The sequence below is a fragment of the Phalacrocorax carbo genome, chromosome 2, assembly GCF_963921805.1.
Source record: "Phalacrocorax carbo chromosome 2, bPhaCar2.1, whole genome shotgun sequence".
NCBI lineage: Eukaryota > Metazoa > Chordata > Aves > Suliformes > Phalacrocoracidae > Phalacrocorax > Phalacrocorax carbo.
Window position 1 is genome coordinate 162,332,799 of NC_087514.1, and position 19,171 is coordinate 162,351,969.

General features: G+C 48.3%; 1 protein-coding gene across 3 annotated transcripts in view; it reads left to right on the plus strand.

Annotated features, from left to right (window-relative positions):
• The window catches only part of XIRP1 (xin actin binding repeat containing 1), a 34,556-nt gene extending 16,266 nt beyond the window's left edge, over positions 1–18,290 (plus strand). For 2 of the 3 annotated variants that reach the window (XM_064445106.1, XM_009514510.2), the window contains 3 exons: positions 6,526–6,686; positions 7,967–8,020; positions 9,613–18,290. In XM_064445106.1, the coding sequence (XP_064301176.1) occupies positions 6,526–6,686; positions 7,967–8,020; positions 9,613–17,286 (7,889 nt within the window). In that variant the 3' untranslated portion in view covers positions 17,287–18,290. The remainder of the gene's footprint in view (positions 1–6,525; positions 6,687–7,966; positions 8,021–9,612) is intronic. The other variant, XM_064445107.1, reaches the window with a different exon arrangement.
• Positions 18,291–19,171: the final 881 nt, after the last annotated feature.

Genomic DNA, 19,171 nt, shown 5'->3' on the forward strand with positions numbered 1-19,171 from the left:
TCTACTCATGAAAGTTTGGAATCAGAAAAAAGGTATTGTGAATTTGTCCCATTTTTGTTAGTTATCTAACTGTAACCAGTGGTGTTCTTACATCTGAGTTGGTTAGGTGAGCATACGAACATATCGGTTCTCACTTTTAAAGGGCAATTCCCAGCCTACGTAATTATAACAAAGAGGTAACTTGGACCAAAACAGTAAAAAAAACCCCAGACAACTTCTTTTTAAAAAAAGACATGTTTACAATTGCCACTGTCTCACATAACTGGCCAATCCATGGCAGAAAGAAAAATCTTGAATTTCAAATCCTCGCTGTCCTTTGTAGAACTGAAAATGAGAGAAAACACTGCAGTTTGCAAACAGAGCAAAGCGTGACCCAGGAGTCAGGAGGGAGTACCCGTGAGGATAACCAGAATGCTTCAGAGTATCGCAGGTCCTCACACTTTACTGGAGGCTGCCTAAAACCCCGTCAGTGCTCCCTGCTGCAACCTTTTCCCATCTTTTTTCCCCCTTCCTTTGGAAAAAGAAGCACATCACATTTTAATATGCACTAAAGCCTCAAGAGTGGCTCATGAGGCCAGTGAGAAATAGCTAGTGATGTTCTCCCTTCCCCAACCCCCCCACCCTCCCAGACCACCCTTCCCTGCACACCCATTGCTGCAGCATCCCATGACCACTCACCCTTTCAGCAGCCTCCAAACTGGGGCAGCGCGGCAGCCTGCCCCTCTTCCCACGCCGCCTTCGGCATGTGTCTCCTCCAGCAGAGCTTCCCCATAGACCAGGGCTGCTGGCACAGGGGTTGGGGCCAGAGATTTAAACCTTTCCCCGCTGACAAAGCACCGCCAATGGGCTGCCAGGCTGCTGGATTAAGCGGCAGCACTGTTTCCCAGCCGGCCTTTATGGGTGCTTACCCATCCGATCAAATTCCCCCAGCCCAGCCATGGAGCGGTGCCGGTATTTAGAAGTTCCTTTTGTCAGGGGACAGATTCTCTGGCGCGCAAAGCTGGGAGGAGGGTGGTGTAGGTGTGATTCAGCACACGCAGCTCCGACATCGAGGGATAGAGACACTTCGAAACGGGGCCCCCATCTGCAGGGATGAGATTCCAGCTTCAGGAGGGGGACAGTGAGTTACTGAGGTTTCACCAACATGCATGCTGGGGCCAAGCGGGTGGGAATGGGGGCACTTGTCCAGCCAGACAGCCTGAGTCAGGGGTCCCAAATGGTAATGACTATTGGACTGGGAGTAACCCACGGCCCATCCCAGGCAGGGAGGATTAGCAGGAATGGCCCCAAATTCCCAGGAAACAGCCAGCCCAGAGCACCACAAACCCAGGAGCATCTCCGTGTTGGGTCACTTCTAATCTCCTTGGAAAACAGTCTCCCTTTCACAGTCTGAAGAAATAGTTGTCTTCCTATCATGATCTCCCTGATGCTAAGAAGCTCCAGGACATGGGCCCCTTTGCTTCCACTGGCCTCTGAGTATTGGGGTTTGGGTCCTGCACCGTGGGGTGCACTGAATGCCTCGCAGCACACAAGCCATGGCAGACCCAAGGGGTGAGACCAAAAGATGTCCATGGCATAGGACATGCCAGGTCCAGCAGCTGTCATGGCAAACCCAGTGTTGGTCAGCAGAGGAGCAATGTCGGGCAGGTGCTGAGCAGGTGATGGAGGATGCCAGATTCGTCTGGCTGGGACGGGATGCTCTCTGGAGCACCGCTCCCTTCAGCAAGTGATGGAGAGGACAGGACCCTGGCGTGACTTGCACCACTGGGCTATCCCTTTCCCTCCAGCTCGTGCAAGCCCCGTGTCAGTCTCAGGCCCCGTTACACAACCCTTGGTTCACGGACTGCCGTGGGGTGCACACAGCGACACAAAGGGCTTTGTTTAGCAGCTGTGTTTGCTCAGGGAGCTGATTTTGGGAGCAAAGCCGATGACATGTGGTTGGCCAGGCCACCCGGGAGACTGGTGCTGAGCTTGCAGCTTCCTTTTTTAATAGGTGACTCAGGCACTCGGTAGCTCACTGGGGTTGGTGGTGGGAGCCGGGCTGCAAAGGAGTGCCAGCAGCAGTGGTGGTGGACACCAGCAGGTGGGTAGCATTGTTTCTTTATAGGATGAAGCTGTTTAAATAGAAAGCAGAGCAAGCCAGAGCAGCCATGTTACTGGCGAGGTGGGGTTTTCTCAGGGGAAGGAAGGGGATAGTGTTTTTGTTAGTGATTTGTTTTTAACTTCTTGGGAGTTGGCTGTCAGATATAAGACAATCATGGTTCAAGAGACCTGTAATATTATCTTCAGCAGGAGACAGAGCAGTTGCGTGATTTATGGGCTGAAGAGGAAGTGAATGAATTTTTAGATTAGTATTTAAGAGCTTTTTTCCCCCTGTTGCCTTGCCTTTCCCCTTCTTCTGCCCTGTGCCTAGAAAGATCAGTGAGTGCAAATGAATATGAGGAATGATTTTCCTCCACTGAAAGTTTCCAGGTCCCACAGCCCTCCCTGCTTGCCAGGGGCATGGCTGATGGGGCAGTGAGGCTGTAAACTGAGCCTGAATAGCATATACATGGGGCAAGGGAAGAGCTAAAGAAATCCTGACAGCTGCTCTCTATGGACAGTCCTAACATTGCAGCCCCTCACATGAAATGTGCAGATTCATCTGGCGCCAGACGCTGGCACGAAGGACATTTTGCCGACAAACCCCAGCGGGGAGGAGCATTCCCCATATCCTACACTTCGACAGCATTGCCGTCAGCCACGGTGCCAGCCACTGGGTGGGACAGGAGGAGGGGGTCCTCAGGAGCTCTTTTCTTCTATTTTAGCTCACAGGGGTTGCTTTAATGCTTGAAGTATCAGGTTTAAAATCCCTGGGGGCGCAGTCAGTGCTAGTCAATCAGTGCCGTCCAGGATGCATCACTCAGCGCTGGAACGGATGCCGAACATGCCAGCGGAGCCCTTTTGCTCAGCAAGGCAGAAACACGGAGCCCGGCATAGGTCTTGAACTGGACTTCTATGCCCTCCCTCTCATACAAAACAAATAGTGCCCTAAACTCAGTCTGCAAAACATCCTTTGGCTTTGCTTTAACATCCCCAGCTGGGAAGTTCCCCCCTCGCTCCCCGGGGAAGCTGTGCAGCAGCACCTTGCTCACATCTCTTGAGTCGTCTTAGGTGCCTCTTGGACATCGTTAGCCACACACACGTGACAGCTCGGCTTTCTCGTTAGCAGAATGAACTGTTGTTCTTTCGCTCTTATCTATAATTAGCAATTTAGAGGGTGGCAGCAGCCTGTTTCGTCAGGCAGAGCAGCTTGGAGAGACCAGACTTTCCGCAAGCGCAGAGCCAGCCGCCCGCCCGGCGGGTTTGAGCAGCCCCTATCTAAGGCAGGCAGTTTTGTGAGAAGCGATAAGCAGAGGGCTGTGCACAGCCTGTGCACTGCAAAAATGTGAAAAGGGAAAAGGAAAAAAAAAAGAAAGACAGTGATAAGGGGAAGGCTTCAACGAAAGCCTTGTATCTAATTATATCCGTCATTAAAACAGAAGCCCTGTGGCCTTTCATCCATCCAAGCTAGCGGATGAAGGACTAGGCAGCACTGAGGCTGTGCTATTTTCCACTGCATGGCCTGGAAATCTTCCTTCAGCTGCATTATTTATTCTTGGCTGGAGGGGCACATTGCTCTTCTTTGTGCAGCATCTCGACCCACGGGCCCATGGGCCAATACAAATTATAGCAGCTCAGCGGTAATACCCACAGCCTGGCGTGGGAGGAGACCATTAAACGTTACCAGCCCAGCTCTAGGATATAGGGTTGCTTTTGCTAAGCACTTAGCACCGAAACAGTTAAGTACAGCAATACTTGTGTCAGCCTAGGGTCCCTGCCTTGCCGTGAAGTGCTCCCATTTCCTAGAGGTAGATTTTAAGAGAGTTTTTTCAGCATGGCCATGCCCTTGCCGAGGGCTTGTGTTCATTTCCCCAACCAGAAAGGCTGCAAATCTGTGCTTGGTTTCCTTTCTGTTTTAGCTAGCAAAGCTGACTCTCCCCAGCTCTCCCCATTGCTCTTACTGGGAGGCTTAGCCGAACCTCATTATCTTGTAAGGAAGAAAGCTTCTCTTTTCCAGACTGATTAGATCCCTTTTGCCTTTCCAGTAATTCAGCAATGTAGGAGAAAAGAAAGAGATTCCCAGACAAGATTTTTCAAAGCCTTCTTCAAAGCTTTCTGCAGCTAATTCAGCACATGCTTCAATGCTCTTCTCACAGGGTACGGCCATAATAAGGAAAGACCATGAAATCTGAGGTACCTTTGCTGGCAGCTGCTTCATTTTCCATTTTGACAGAGTTGACCCCTTCAAATGCATGCTTGAGCCTCCAAATAAAGGGAGAAGCCCACTGCAGCAGATGGGAGGGCTTGTGCTAGCAGATACTGGCACCAGCTCCTGTAAAAGTGAGATCTCAGCGATGTCTTGACCTTTTCCTCCCCACTTTCAGGGTGCTGGTCATCTGAAAAAGCCAGGGATCTAGTCAAAGTTTGGGGTCTCTTGAGCAGAGTGGGGAAAAATTGATGCCATCAGAGGGTGGTTGCAATCTCACAGCCTGTATTAAGATGCACCAAATCTGCCCCAGCAGCGCCAATGTCTACTGGCCATAGATCAATAATCCCTTTTGACTTAGTGTTTAAGCTGTGGACAGCAGAAATCAGGCAGAGAGGTCCCATATTTGCCTGGTGACTTAGCAAAAAAAGCATTAAGGAAATATCTTCTTCTGTTTCCTCCCCTGGTGTCCTACTGACCTCTGGCAGAACCGGGCAGCTAAATCTGTATTGCAACCCACTGCTTCCTCATGCATCCAGCCTCGGATCTGCATCAAAATGCCTGCACATCTGCAGGGGCAGCTGGAACCAAGAACAAAAGAAACCTTGGGTTTTGACACCTTCCAGCAGCATCCCAGCCCGTGTCTGACAAGCTCGCTGGGGTCCCTCTGCTCTTATCTTCATGGCTTTTTGGTGCATGTTTCTCCCCATAGGAACTGGTTTTTCATCCAAAGCACCAGCTTCTGGAATCCTGTTAGTGTATAACATTAGCTCTTGTCATTTCAAAAAAAAAAAAAGCAAATCTCTTTCAGTACTTTAAGAAAAAACTTGAAAATCTGAACTCAAATGTAGCGAACAAAGGAAAAGAAGTGTTAAGTTTGTTATTTACAAAATCTCATGATGCAGGGACTGAGATTTGAGGGCAAAGAACGCTAGAATTGCTGCAGTGCTTCTGATGTGCACATATTAAAAAGTACATCAGCCCTTTCCTGGCTGTGCAATAGCTGGATTTGTGGAGAGAGAACCCATTGTTCAAACAGAAAGCATTGCAAATACCGCACTAAATCCGAATGCAGCAGTGCAAGTCTGCAGATAAAAGGAGAACCTTCTCGTGTTTTTACAGTGGTAACAGAGAAATTATGGCCCTGGCTAACCTGGAGGACTAAGATGCATCACACAGGTGTAAACGTCTATATATGTCTATACTTCTACGTGTAGAAGTATATACGTCTGTGCCGGAAGGTGGAGATGGCCGTCCTGCTCACACCTGGCAGAGTCAAGCAAAAAGAAATTTCTTAGCTAGAATTTGGAGTTGCCTCTGAACCCATCTGCATTGGAGCCATTAATTTTGACATGACCCTCTCTCTGGGGATGGACATGGCTCCCTCCCACAGAGGGAGGGGAAGCCCCCACTGTTTAGGGGGATGAGGACCAAGGGAGATGAAGTAAAACAAGCGGTAATGAAGGAGCATGGCCTGAGCATCATACAAAACTGCATGACTGCTCCAGCCATCCAGTCCCTTCTGTGTTCCCTTGGGAGTATCTGAACAAAGGTAGGAGGAACTCTGAATATCTTTAATATCTCAGCAATGCCATGCTGGCCCCCAGAGGGGACCCCATGGGAGCTGGTGCAGCTCAAAATATCAGATCTCTAAACTAAGAGCAGGGTTCGGTCCTCTGACTCTGCCAAAGACTCCCTGATACCTCCTTGGGCAAGTCTCATAACCTCTTCACCTCTGTTCCCTGAAACAGGCTCCCAGGGGAGAGGTAAAGATAAATGGATATGACTTGTCAGGCACACCAACAGGAGACAGGTGTGGCCTCGGAACAAAAAAAAAAGTGGGAATTGGCTCAAGCTGAACATGTGTAGCTCCTTCACATCCTCTGACTCGCTTGTGTTCGGTGATGGCCTTGTCCAGGGGTGCAGGAATGGGTGCGGGCTCTGTGCCCCACCAGCAGGATGGTGGCCTCAGGTCACTGCCCGATATGTCACTCTCATCCAGGCTCAAAGTCTGTTTCAGCAATGGAAGAGGTGGAAATGTCCAAGTTTTCTCCCTGTATAAAAAGGGCATGATGTCAAGCTCTGGGGGACCAGGGTGGGGGCTGCCGGGGGAGTCGGTGTGCAGACAGCGGAGGCGCCCGGGCAGAGCCTTTGATAAGCGACCCTCGCGCTCCAGGCTGGCCGAGCCCTCGCGTCTTTGGCACATACCTCACCGCACACGTCTGTCCCTGTTTCAGATGAGAGGACGCAGTCATTTTTAGACATAGCAGACAACACTAGCCACATACTTCACCAAGGACGAGAGAGGTTCTCCGCGCCCTCCGTGAAGGAGCTGTCGGCTCTCTATCTCTCCCAGACAGCTGCTGCTGCTGCTCACGCTGGCAGCCCCGCACAGCCGGTAAGCACCGCCCGTCACCGTCCTCCCCCTCACAAATCACCAGTGGCATCCAAGCAATGTCCCGTCCCAGCAAGTGGTTGTAAGAGGGTGACAGAGAACATGTCTGCTTCCTTAAATCTGCAGAAACACAGCATTTGGTTTTCCAAAAATGCCCAGCTTTTCCTTGCCATCTGCAAATATTGTATAAATGTTATCAGATGTGTGGATATGATGTATAAGCTGCGCATACATACACACTCACACATATATACACATTATATTCACACATGCACACATACACCAAACACACACACTCAATTCTGCATCCACTAGCCCATACCAACAGTTTATTAATTCGTAAGGTTTCCACTTTATTTGCATGTATGTATTTATACACTCACATCCGTGGAGGAAATATTCAGCACACAGCAACACATACATCTCCACTCCAACACACACAAGTATATACATCCATAGATGTCACGCTCAGGCATAACTTTACAGTGCAGCCTCACTGCGTTCCTCTGTTTATAGCCCTTGGCCTGGGATTCAGGGATTTAATCACCCACTCCAGGCTGATCATTGGGGCATAGGGTAATTCAGGTTATAAGGGTTATGAGGTACTGAGCTGCATTTTCCCATCTCCCCAGCTCCACTGGTGATCCAGGAGTAATGTGGGATGTGATTTCACATCCGGACCTTTCCTGCAGGCACGTCCATGCTCCTTCCTACTCTCAGTCTTTTGCAGGGTCCCTGTCCAGAGATGCAGTCTCTCAAGCATGTATCAGGGCTCTGTGCTGGAGGAGCCCGGACTGAAGCAGTCCCAGTTCAAAATAAATGAGTGGAGACTGTAACTGGAGAATTACAACAGTTAGAAGTTCAAAAAAAATGGAAAAAGGAAAGAAAAGCCATTTCAAACAATGAATTACACAATCCATAATGCAATTACAAATGTAGATCAGTTTTATTTTTAAAATATAGAAATATAAACAAAAAATAGGCTAAATCAAACTTTGCAGAAATCAGTGCTTGTTTTGTTTTTCCCCCAACTCTAAACAAATGTGTCTGGGGTTTTGTTTGTTGACTGAGACTTTTGGAAACAAATATTCTGATCGACCTGGAATAAGATTGTTTTTTCCAGCTGCACAGAGCTGCCAGTGAACCAAAATAAACCCTCACCTGTTATGGTTTTCAGGTCTCTGTAACTGATACATACATATATGTATATATAGAGAGAGATAAATACAGAAAACGTGCCTTCCTATGCAGTTTGATGCCATTTCTCCTCATGTCTTTTCCAGAGTACTGTGAAGGACAACTCCATTCATTCTCCCCACAGACAAAAAAAAAGCAAGGTAAGAAATGTTAAAGATAAGCACCGTTATCTAACCAAATATTTGTGGACTGTGGTGAAGTGTGATTTAAATACCCACACAAGGCAGCAAGGAGCGTTTTCATACTGAATATAGCTGTTGGCTGCTCGGTCGCCCTTCCCCACGTTCAGAAGCTCTTCACAGATCAAAAAAAAACCCCTTATTTTAAAAAATGCATTCAAAGTGCGTTGGCTCATGTGAAAGATTTGCATTTTACTCTTGCTGCAAAATATGCTGATTTTGGTATTCTGGGGGGTGGTTTTTTTTTTTTTACTAATGTTCGATACTTATTTTTAGCAGGAACAATCTGTGTGTAAGAGTGAAATAACACCACGCGCCATTGCTTTGAGCAACAACTAATAATATTCCGGGCATAACTCTACAGACGTAACTCCACAGGCATGCCAAGGGTCAGCAGATCTGTTTACTGAAAGGAAAGCCACCAGGATTACAGTCTCTTTAGTCTCTTTTAGATAATGATTATAGGCCTCAGCTACCTTCCCTCTGGATAAATGCCAAACTACTGCAGGCTGCAGGTATTCAGTTCAGCGTTCAGCACCCAGGCTTCTCAAGCTAGGGAGAAAAAATGCAGAAAGTGAGGCTCAAAGTTAGGCTAAACAATGACAGTCCACCCCGTCACGACTGCACCCGCTGTTCACTTCCATACCAACGCTGCTGTGAATTTGAGCTGAACTCGGGCTGACTGAGTCTAAACAGGTCTAACTTTTGCTGGCCCCCAGCTGTGGATGTTACCTCAACCTCTTGTCCCTCAGCCTTGCTTTGTCCTCCTTAGAGAGCATAGAATTCGGCTTGCTAATGCCAGCGGTGTGTAAATCCCAGTTAGTCCCATGCCTGTACAAGTCCGCAAGTCAGAAAAGCTTCATTTAAGTCTCTAATTGTATAACTGTGCATCTATTCTTATGCAAATGATGACAGTGGGGTCCATTCTGGAGTCCAACAGAATAAATCATTAGACAAATGTCCTGCCCCAAGCTCCTGTGCGGTGGGCAGCCCATGGTGCTACCAAAAGCCCATCGTGCTAGCTCACTACCCAAAAATAGGCTGTCCTCATCAGCCTACTTTCGTTTTGAGACCTCTTCACAAATAGCTCTTTGGCTTTCTCCTCCACCCATATCTGATGTTCCCAGACTCTCTGCAGGTCCTCACGCTGCCCTGGACACTCGGGAGCAGGAGGGAGAGGTTAGCTTTCAGTGAGGCAGACTTCATGTTCTTCTTGTGGTCACTCTTGCTGACACAGCCCACACTGGGCATCTCTGTTACACTGTAGCTGGACTGAATCCTGGCGACCGTAGACTAACCACCGCACATGCCTGGATTAGAGAACTTGCTTTAGAGCACGTTGCTGTGGAACCAGAGCTAACCCCAGACCTGGAGCGTGTGCAGTGGTGTGGTGCTTTGGAGTGCTGTGTGCTACTGAACCAAAGGTATGGAGCTTAGCAGGTGCATGGATTTCCTTTGTTAGCTGGCTTTTTCCTTTGCCGTTGTTACTATTAACAGCCATGGGGGTTGGGGGGTAAGAGATGATGCTGACATTTAAAACTGTTTCCCTAAAGATGTCAGAAGCTCAGAAATCATCTAATGTTGCCATCAAGAAAATGGAAGACGACTTACCTCCCCCCCCTGCCCCTGGCTCAGTCCAGGCCATCGCTCCAGGGAGCCAGGATCTCAACCCACTCCCCGTGCCTCCTCCAAAGCAAGCCTTCTCCAAGTTCTACCAGCAGCGTCAAGTGAACGAGCTAAAGAGGCTCTACAGACACATGCATCCTGAGCTCAGGAAGAACTTGGAAGAAGCTGTGACTGAGGACCTGGCAGAAATGCTTAATACTGAAGATCCCAATGCAGGCTCTGTGAACCTGGACAAAGTTCTTCCAGGAGAGGTTCAGTCCATGCGCTGGATTTTTGAGAATTGGGCACTTGACTCCATTGGGGACCACCAAGCGACAAAGAAGCTGGCAGAAGAAGAGATCATTCCCGGTGGGGATGTGAAAAATACTTCCCTGAGGTTTGAAAACCAGTCAATCAATGGGGACAGTCTGTCAACATCGGCCAAGATATCAGAAACAGACCTTGCCAGAGGGGATGTGCACACTGCCCGGTGGCTGTTTGAAACCCAACCACTAGACTCATTAAACAAACTGTATTCGGATGAAACTGAAGTGCAGGAGGCGGTTCTCAAGGAGCCTGTCCAGGGAGGTGATGTGAAAGGTGCCAGACAGCTCTTTGAAGCGCAGTCCTTGGATGCTATAGGGCGCTGCTGCTCAGTGGAGGAGAAGAGCATCCTACAACTCAAGTCAGAAATCCAGGAGCTAAAAGGGGATGTTAAGAAGACTATCAGGCTCTTCCAAACAGAGCCCCTCTGTGCCATCAGAGACAAAACTGGAAACATCCACGAAATCAAGTCTGTCTGCCGAGAAGAAATTCAGAGCAATGCAGTCAGAACAGCTCGCTGGCTGTTTGAGACTCAGCCCCTGGATACCATCAACAAGGACACTTCCAAAGTGCAAATAATCCGTGGGATTTCATTAGAAGAAATTGGAAGGCCGGATGTCAGTGGAGCAAGGTGGATATTTGAAACTCAGCCTCTGGATGCCATCAGAGAAATTACAGTTGAAGAACAGGATTTCAAGGCTTCGACAGATTTTGTCACAGGGGCAGATGTCAGTAAGCAACGAATGCTCTTTGAGACCCAGACTCTCGATTCTCTGAAAGGAGAAGCTTCAGAAAGCGTCGTAACCAAAGAACAAGTCATTGGAGGTGATGTGAAATCTACACTCTGGCTGTTTGAAACCCAGCCAATGGAAACCCTGAAAGACAATTTTGAGGTGGGACGTTTAAAGAAAGTAGAACTTTCAGCAGAGGAGAAGGGAGATGTGAAGCAAAGAAAACATGTCTTTGAGACCTGTCCCCTTGGCAGCATCTCCAAGGCATTTGAGGAAGAAATTCCAGCCACCAGCATGGAAGAGGTAGTGAAAGGAGATGTGAAGTCTTTCAAGACCCTGTTTGAGACTCTCCCCTTGGACAGCATTAAGCAGGCTGATGCTGAGCCCATTACCAAAGAGGAGGAGAAGATTCCAGCTGGCAACGTCAAAGCCAACCAAATCCTGTTTGAGACAACACCTCTGTATGCTATCAAGGATAGCTTTGGCAATTTCCATGAAGTCACCTCTGTAAGCAGAGAGCAAATCATCAGTGGTGATGTCAAGAACTACAAATGGATGTTTGAAACCAGGCCCTTGGACCAGTTTGACGAAAGCACCAAGAAAGTGGATATAATACGGGGGATCACAAAACAAGAGGTGGTGGCTGGTGATGTCAGAACAGCCAAGTGGCTCTTTGAAACTCAGCCCATGGATGTCATTCATCACCAGCAAGGTGAGGAGCATCCCTCAGTGAAGCGGGAGATCTCCCAAAAGGGGGATGTGAAGACCTGCAGGTGGCTTTTTGAGACTCAGCCCATCCACACCCTGTATGAGAAGGCTGAAAAGAAGCAGGAGGACGATGGTAGCGTGCCCCAAGCTGATGTGAAGTCATACACATGGATGTTTGAGACTCAGCCCCTGGACTCCCTGAAAGGCCAGGAGGAGCAGTATTTACAAGTCAGTAAGGCATACAGTCAGGAGGAATTACAGGGAGTGGATGTCAAAACTGTCCGGCACCTATTTGAGACTGAACCCTTGGGCAGCAGTGTTGTCAGTGAAGCTGACCAAAAGAAAACCGTGCGGTACTCCAGTCGTGTGGAGATACAGTCTGGGGAGGTGTCCAGAGTGAAGGAATTCTTTGAAGCTAAGCCCTTGGATACACCCACCAAACCAACATCCCAGAAGGATGATGGGACAATTGAAGCTGGATCTGTGCACAAGTTCACTTGGCTTTTTGAGAACTACCCCATTGACTCACTGAAGGACAGTTCTGAGGGCATCCAGGAAATCCCTCCAGAAAAGGATATCAAGGGGGGAGATGTTGGTGGCAAAAGGTTCGTATTTGAGACCTATTCCCTTGACCAAATCCATGACAAAGTGGATGAGACAGAGCTTCAGAAGATCCAGAAAGACACCATGAGCAAAGCTAATGTCAAGTCCTGCACGATGCTCTTTGAAAGCCAACCCTTATATGCTATCCAGGACAAAGAGGGAGGTTACCATGAGGTCACCTCAGTGCAGAAAGAAGAAATCATGAAAGGTGATGTGAAAGGTGCCCGATGGTTATTTGAAACTAAACCCCTGGATCAGATCAAGAAGGAAGAAGAGGTGTTTGTGATTAGGGCTGTCACCCAAGAAGACATCAAGAAAGGAGATGTCCAGGCTGCCCGGTGGAGGTTTGAGACAGAGCCTCTTGACTCCTTCTCAGGGGGAAAGACATCTGTGCCCAGAACAGTAGATGATGTGCAGAAGGGAGACGTTCAGTCCAACAAGCAGCTTTTTGAGTCTCAGCAAGTGGGCCAGAAGAAGTACGTGAGGATGGTCAGTGTCAGTGATGTTCAGAGGGGTGATGTGAGGACATCCACTTGGCTTTTTGAAAACCAGCCTGTAGACTCCCTGTACGGGGATGCAGAGAGAAGCTCATCTATCAGTACAGTGCAGAGAGAGGACAGCCAGAAAGGGGATGTAAAACGCTGCACCTGGTTGTTTGAAACCCAGCCAATGGATACCCTTAAGGACCCAGAGGTGACGGCGAGTGCTGGAGCCCAAGAAGCAATCCCTCATGCAGATGTGAAAAGTACAACGTGGCTCTTTGAGAGCACGCCCTTGGACAAATTCGGAGCTTCTGAAGGTAGTATAGAAACAGAACTGAAAGAAAAGACCGTGAAGGAGACTTTAGAGACGCTCTGCACTTGCCAGGCTATTCAGCATGATGGGATCCTCATTGAAGCCAATGATATGGAGAGTGTGAAGATGGTGAAGTACCAGCTCAGCAGCCCAGGTGCTCCAGAGATCCTGAAAGAGGAGATTGTGGGAGGCCATTTGCAAAGAATCATGCTGCAGCTTCTGCACAGAACCAATGTGGAAGCACAGAGCGTGCTGGTGGAGGAGGACAGAGAAGGCAAGATCAAAGTAAGCCCATTGCAGCTACTGGACCAGAGCGAAGCTGTTAAAGGCAAAGAGGACTTGAGCGGAAACGTGGCTAAGGCTTTACAGGGTCTCCTCAGTCAAGACGCTTCCATCAAAAAGGGGATGGTTTTGCAAGAGACAAAGTCAGGGTCAGTGAAGATGACTCTCTACTCCCTCCTGTTCCATTCTGTCCAGCAGAAAGTTGTCAAGGGGGATGTGAAGTCAACAATAGGCAACCTGTTGGCTTCTTCTCAGGAGCAGAAAGCAACAGCAACGGTTAAGCGTGAGGACAATGAGAAGGGAAACGTCCAGCTTTATGCAAGCTGCATTGAGAAGGGAGATCTAGACTATCTGAAGAATCTCCAGCAGGAGTCGGAGATACAATCCCTCATCTCTTCCCAAGCAGAGCAGGGAGCAGATGAGAGCACCCCATTGGTTGTGCAGCGGGCTGAGATACATATCTTACCAAACAAAGAACAAATAGAGAAAGTAATTGCAGAGGGTGAGCCAGAGGTTATGGAGGGAGCAAAAAAGATATTCGCATGTGAAAGCATGGGCAAAGAGGGTGTATTAGAGAGAGAGGCTGTGCATGCAGCAGGTGTGACAGGCACCACAGTGCAATGTCTTGGGAAGCCCCTGCCCACAGTGATGGGAAAGGAAGAAATTCTGTCAGGAGGGCTTAAAGTGACTACGAAGTCAATCCAAAGGGTTGCAGATATCAGCAAGAAGGCAGAGAAAGAAGCAGCCACCACTGCCAGTTTGAAGGAACCCAAAGATATGACACAAGGCAAATTTCCAACCCATTTGATGGCTCAGAGGACAGAAGTGTCTGGGAAACAGCAAAGTTTGGTGACTGGGGAAGCCAGCCAGATGCAACCAGAAGAAAAGGCCCTTGGGAGTGATCTTCAGGCTGCAATGCAAAGCCTGAGGCTAGCAACAGCAGAAGCAAAAAACATTCAACATCATGTCCAGAGCAAGCTACAGAGGAACAGGGAGGAGGTCCACATGGCCTGCAGGCAGCAGGCAGCCAGCACACAGGGGACAGTGACCCTTCAATCAACCGTACGCCAACAAGACTCTGCATTCACCACGCAGGAGAGCACCAGCACTGCCATCAGGACCACCACTACTAGAGTGCAGGAGGCATCCAAGAACCACACAAGCATGTCTCAGAAGAGCATAGCATCACACAAAAAGGTCAGTGCTTCAGAGGAAGTACAGGGAGGACAACTATTGAGCCAGGAAAACCAAATTGTGCCTAGTAGAGATTTTAGCATTAAGGATGGCCTTTATACTGCCACACCTGTGAAAACCTATATAAACCCTTTTGTTGAGTCTGATTACAAAGAGCAATCAGTGCAAGAAGAAAGAGATGTTATTACCAGAGGGGATGTACAGACAGCTATCAGAGCACTGCAAAGTGCCGCCACAGAACAGCGCCTGGTAGAAAAAGAGGATGTTGTCCGAGGTAATTTAAAAGCCACACTTCAGTCGCTGGAAAAGTCTAACGTTAATGTCTCCAGAGGGGATTTTAAAGCCGCTATGATATACAGAAATGCAGGGCAGTCCTATTCTGTGTGTAAAAAGAAAAATGAGGCTCAAGTCATTAGTAACCAGACTGCTGTAGTGGCTTCAGGGTCACAGGCTGATAATGACTTTCCTCCTCCTCCCTCAGTTGCTGTGATGAAAGCAGAGCATTGCCCACCCTCAACTAAAACAACAAAAGAAGGTGCCCTTCCACTTCCAACCAGCAAAGATGAAGCCCCAGGATGTTCTGCACCACTCCAGAACCCTCTTCTTGCCCTCCCTTCTCTGTCCTGCAAACCCAGTGATCATAGTCCTGCAGAGAAGCCCAGGACTTCTCCAAAACCAGAAATTACTGCCCCAGCCAGGAAAAAACCTGTTCCTCCTCCAAAACCTGAGCACCTCTTACATGAGGCACATTCTGCCTCTGCAAATAACAGCACAAGCAGATCAACCAAACCTATCCCTCCACCCCTGCCTCCAAAACCTCCAGGCTTGAGGGACATCAGCAAGCCAAAGCCTTCCCCCATGGAGCTGGAATTAAGCTGTGTGGAAGTACGTGAACAATCAGGCCATGGGGAGGTTCAGGCAAAATGCTGCACTTTGGACACATCTGTGAACAAGCCTGTCACAGTTCAGGGTACGAGCCCTGAGAGAAAGCTGCCAAAAACCACTCCCAAAACCCCTCTTCAAGTGGCAGAGGAGAGGTACAAGGCCAGCAAAGGAGGACAAGGAAAGGTGGAATTAGACAGTGCTAAGACTTCAAAGTCAACAAAAAATGGAGTGGTTATTTCTGAAGTCAAGCAGGGAATGATGAATGGGAAAGGAGCAGCCCCAAGGAGATGCCCAGGTGAGGTGATTCAGAGGCATACAGAGCTATGCCAAGACGAGAATGGGTGCTCTTCAGTATCACATCCAACCTGTCCTGGTAGAGCACAGGCACTTAATGTGCCAGGACAGACTGAGCCAAGCACCTCTCCTGTGGGCCACAACACTCCCCCAAACAGAGGAGATGACATTGCACAAAATGCCTCGTCCAAGGTGGAAAGGGAAAGTGTGTCTAATTCTTATGGGTTGTGGGATAGTCAGAGAGTCGTGCAGCAAGTGAATGAGAGGAGGCAAATATCCTTCCATCAACAGTCAGTGAACTCCTTTGAGGAGCAACAGCAGGAGAACAGTGGGAAATTGAAATGTCCTGATGGAGGGGTAGAGACACCTGCCCAGGAGAAGCCAGCAGTTGTTATGAGAGAAAAAAACAAGAGAGAAACAGAAGATGAGCGTCGGAAGAGGCTGTCAGTGCACAAAGAGGAGATCATGAAAGGCAATGTCAAGGAGGCTATGGAGATCTTTGAGAACCTCAGGAGGCAGGAGGAGCTGCAAGAGATCTTGACTCGGGTAAAGGAGTTTGAGGAGGAGACAAGCAAAGTGGATGTGAAAGCTCTGAAGAGCTTCTTTGAGAAGGTCCCTGACTGGGTTGTTCGTCAGAAGGCTCACCAGGCCAAGCAACAGGACAGGGCTGAGACACTGGCAAAGGAGGACACTGACAGTGTCTCCTCAGTGGAGCTGGTTTTTGGGGACCTGGAACGGGCAAGTGCTGAGATTATCCACCTGAAGGAGCAGACACTTGCCCGGCTCCTGGACATTGAGGAGGCCATCAAGAAAGCTCTTTATTCTGTCTCTAGTCTCAAGTCTGATTCAGACATCGCTGGGCTCTCAGGGCTGTTCAAGGAGTCTCTGGAGAACACCCAAAGCTCTGTGAGCAGCAGCAATATCCGTAAAATCAGCATTGTCTCAAGCAAAGCCAAGCAGGAGGGAATCACAATGGAGACAGGGGAAGAAGCATCTGTGGAAGCTGCAAAGGTGGCAGAAAAGGCTGAGGTAACCAAGGCAGAGCTAGAGGTCCCCCGCCTCGTTCAATCTCGTGTCAGCTCTCCCTCCTCACCTTCCTACATCTCCATCGAGTCTGCTGCCAGGAAACCAGCAGAATCACCCAGGACAGCACATTCCCCCTGGGATGTTCCTTCACCAGACTGCCTTGACACTCCAGGAAAGAGGGAAGCTTTTGCTCAGGACAACTTTAGCTCCTCTAACCATCCATCAGCAGGGTCTACTGGACATGACATGACCCCCTTTGAGAAGACACCAGAGCCCATCCAAACAAAAGCTGGGCTGAGCTCAATGAAACAGCACGCCCTTGGCAATGCCAACCATCCAATCAGTGAGAAAGAGAGGTGCTCCCTGGACACCTCCAAAGGCAGCTGCCACTGTGGGATGAAAGGAGGCTTTTTGGACTACTGCTCTCTGAATGCCCCCAGCCCACAAAGTCCACGGAGGCAGAAAAGCATCTTGGAGCTGCAGACAGGGCCCGATGGGTCCAAGCTTTATGGAGCCACCCGGACTGTCATGGAGCAGTATGAGGAAATGGACCAGTTTGGAAACAAAATCATCACTTCATCCACCACAGTCACCAAGCAATCTGAGACACAGACATCCTCCACATGTGATGTGGTCTCTCATCCCCAATATGAAGTATCCGCCTCACCCATGTTTCGGAGGTACTTGAAGAGCCCAGGTGAAAACTTCCACACCAATGGCAGCTTTCAGGAGCCAGAAGTGGTCTTTGTCACCTTTGGCAACACCAAGCCAAAGAAATAGGAGATTCTGGAGATCACGAGAGAACTGTATAAGACAAAAACCAAAGCCCACAATAAAAAAAAAAAAATAATCCTGGCTTATCCACCTTACACACAGGGTTTCATCTACACCCTAAGGACTTTTTAGGGTTATCATCTTGGTGTTCGTATACAGACAGGATAAATGCAGCCTGCCTTGACACTGGAGAACAGCCCTCACCTGGCCAGCTCAACAGACTTGATGCTGCACCACAACCCAGAGCCCTGACACTGTTGGAAGCACAATGGAAAAATCCATCCATGGGCACCTTAGTGTAGCTTCTTCCCCCTAGAGTGTTGGGATGGGGGGGGGGTGGGGGTGTGTTTGTATCGGGCTTCTCTGAACTAATACAGAAGAAAGGACAGGTAGGATCAATTAAAGAACAAACCAATCTGGTCATTGGCAAGCACACACCTTTATGTTATCTCCTTTTTCTAATTTCAGTACAGACTTTCCAAGAAGGGCATCCTAAACACGCATATACACACATGTTCGTATCGATAGGTGGATTGGGTAGGTTTTCTCTTCGCCATTAACAAAAAATGAAAAGGAAAAAAAATCTCAAATGGTGGTCACTATTGGGGTTGGGGGAGGTATTTGTCAGTTTAGTTTTCAGTTCCTGGAAAATACTCGATGCTACTGAAAATTGTCAAGCCAAGGCCCACGGCTATTATCGGTGCCATTCCCCCGAAGAAAGACGTTATGAAAGATTCTCTACTTGAGTCAGAATGGTTACTGCTTTCCTTTCTCTATTTTTAGAATTGTAATTTATTATTCAATATATACAAAAAAACCTTATTTTAGATTTTCCATGCTTTCATACATGTTTACTGTTTAAATTCATTTTGCGACTTTGTAAAGCAATTTTCTTTTTATCATGACTTTGTTTTGTACATTCTCAACTCAAGATTTTAGATATTTTGTGGCTTTTTTCTTTTTTAACTTCTATTGCTGCGTTCTGAAGGTAAACATTACCTCTAAAAATACTTTGGTCTGGTTGAGTTTCTTTTGTTGAGTGCTTGTTTCCTTTCAAAGTACCTAGAAATCATCTCTCAATGAACCAGTTGAAACACGTATTGAGACCACTCTAAATCATTGGAGAGATTTAGTCTACCTCTTGTTTACAATGCGGGTAAATTAACAGCCCTGTGGCAAGCAACATTCATACTCTTGTCTGAAAACTGAGTTGAGTCCAGGGTGATATATGCCACCCAATCGAGGATGCTGTGTAGGTTTGTGGAGACCAGGTAGGATGTACTCACCAAGAAAGGTCTGAACACTTGCCTGTACCCATTTCCTCCATGTGAGAAGGCAGCAGAGGTGTTGCGCCTCCACAAGCCTTACAAGGAGGGGCAGCTGATGGACAAGCCATTGCTCAGTGCTGTGCCTCAGCTCACATCACAGGCTGGCCTCAGTTTGGGAATGAGGCGAGCAAGCACGGAGTTTGCTCCAGGTGTGGGAGAAGGTGAGGAGCCTCCAGAGTGACTGGATGGTTTCTCAGGGAGCTGTGTCCTACTGCCTGGCTCACACTTAGGCTACCAACCCCTGGGTCTGATTGTAGACCTCTGGCTGGCCTATGGCAGGTCACCTCATCTCTCAGTGCATCAGTTGACTTTTCTGCAGAAGGGAACAGTAACCTCACACTGATGACTGAAGAGCAGGACACTGGGGAGGAAGGGACTGTTTCAACATCTACCACTTCATATCCCTGAGTCCATAGCTAGGTTTTTAGATAGCAACAACATCTGACATCATGCAATACCTTGTTCAACGTGTTGTAGACCAAGTTCTGTTTCAACACTCAGAAAAGCAGGCGCATACCCTGAGCTCTTTGGTTTGCCTCTAGGACCACATAAATTTGAAAGTG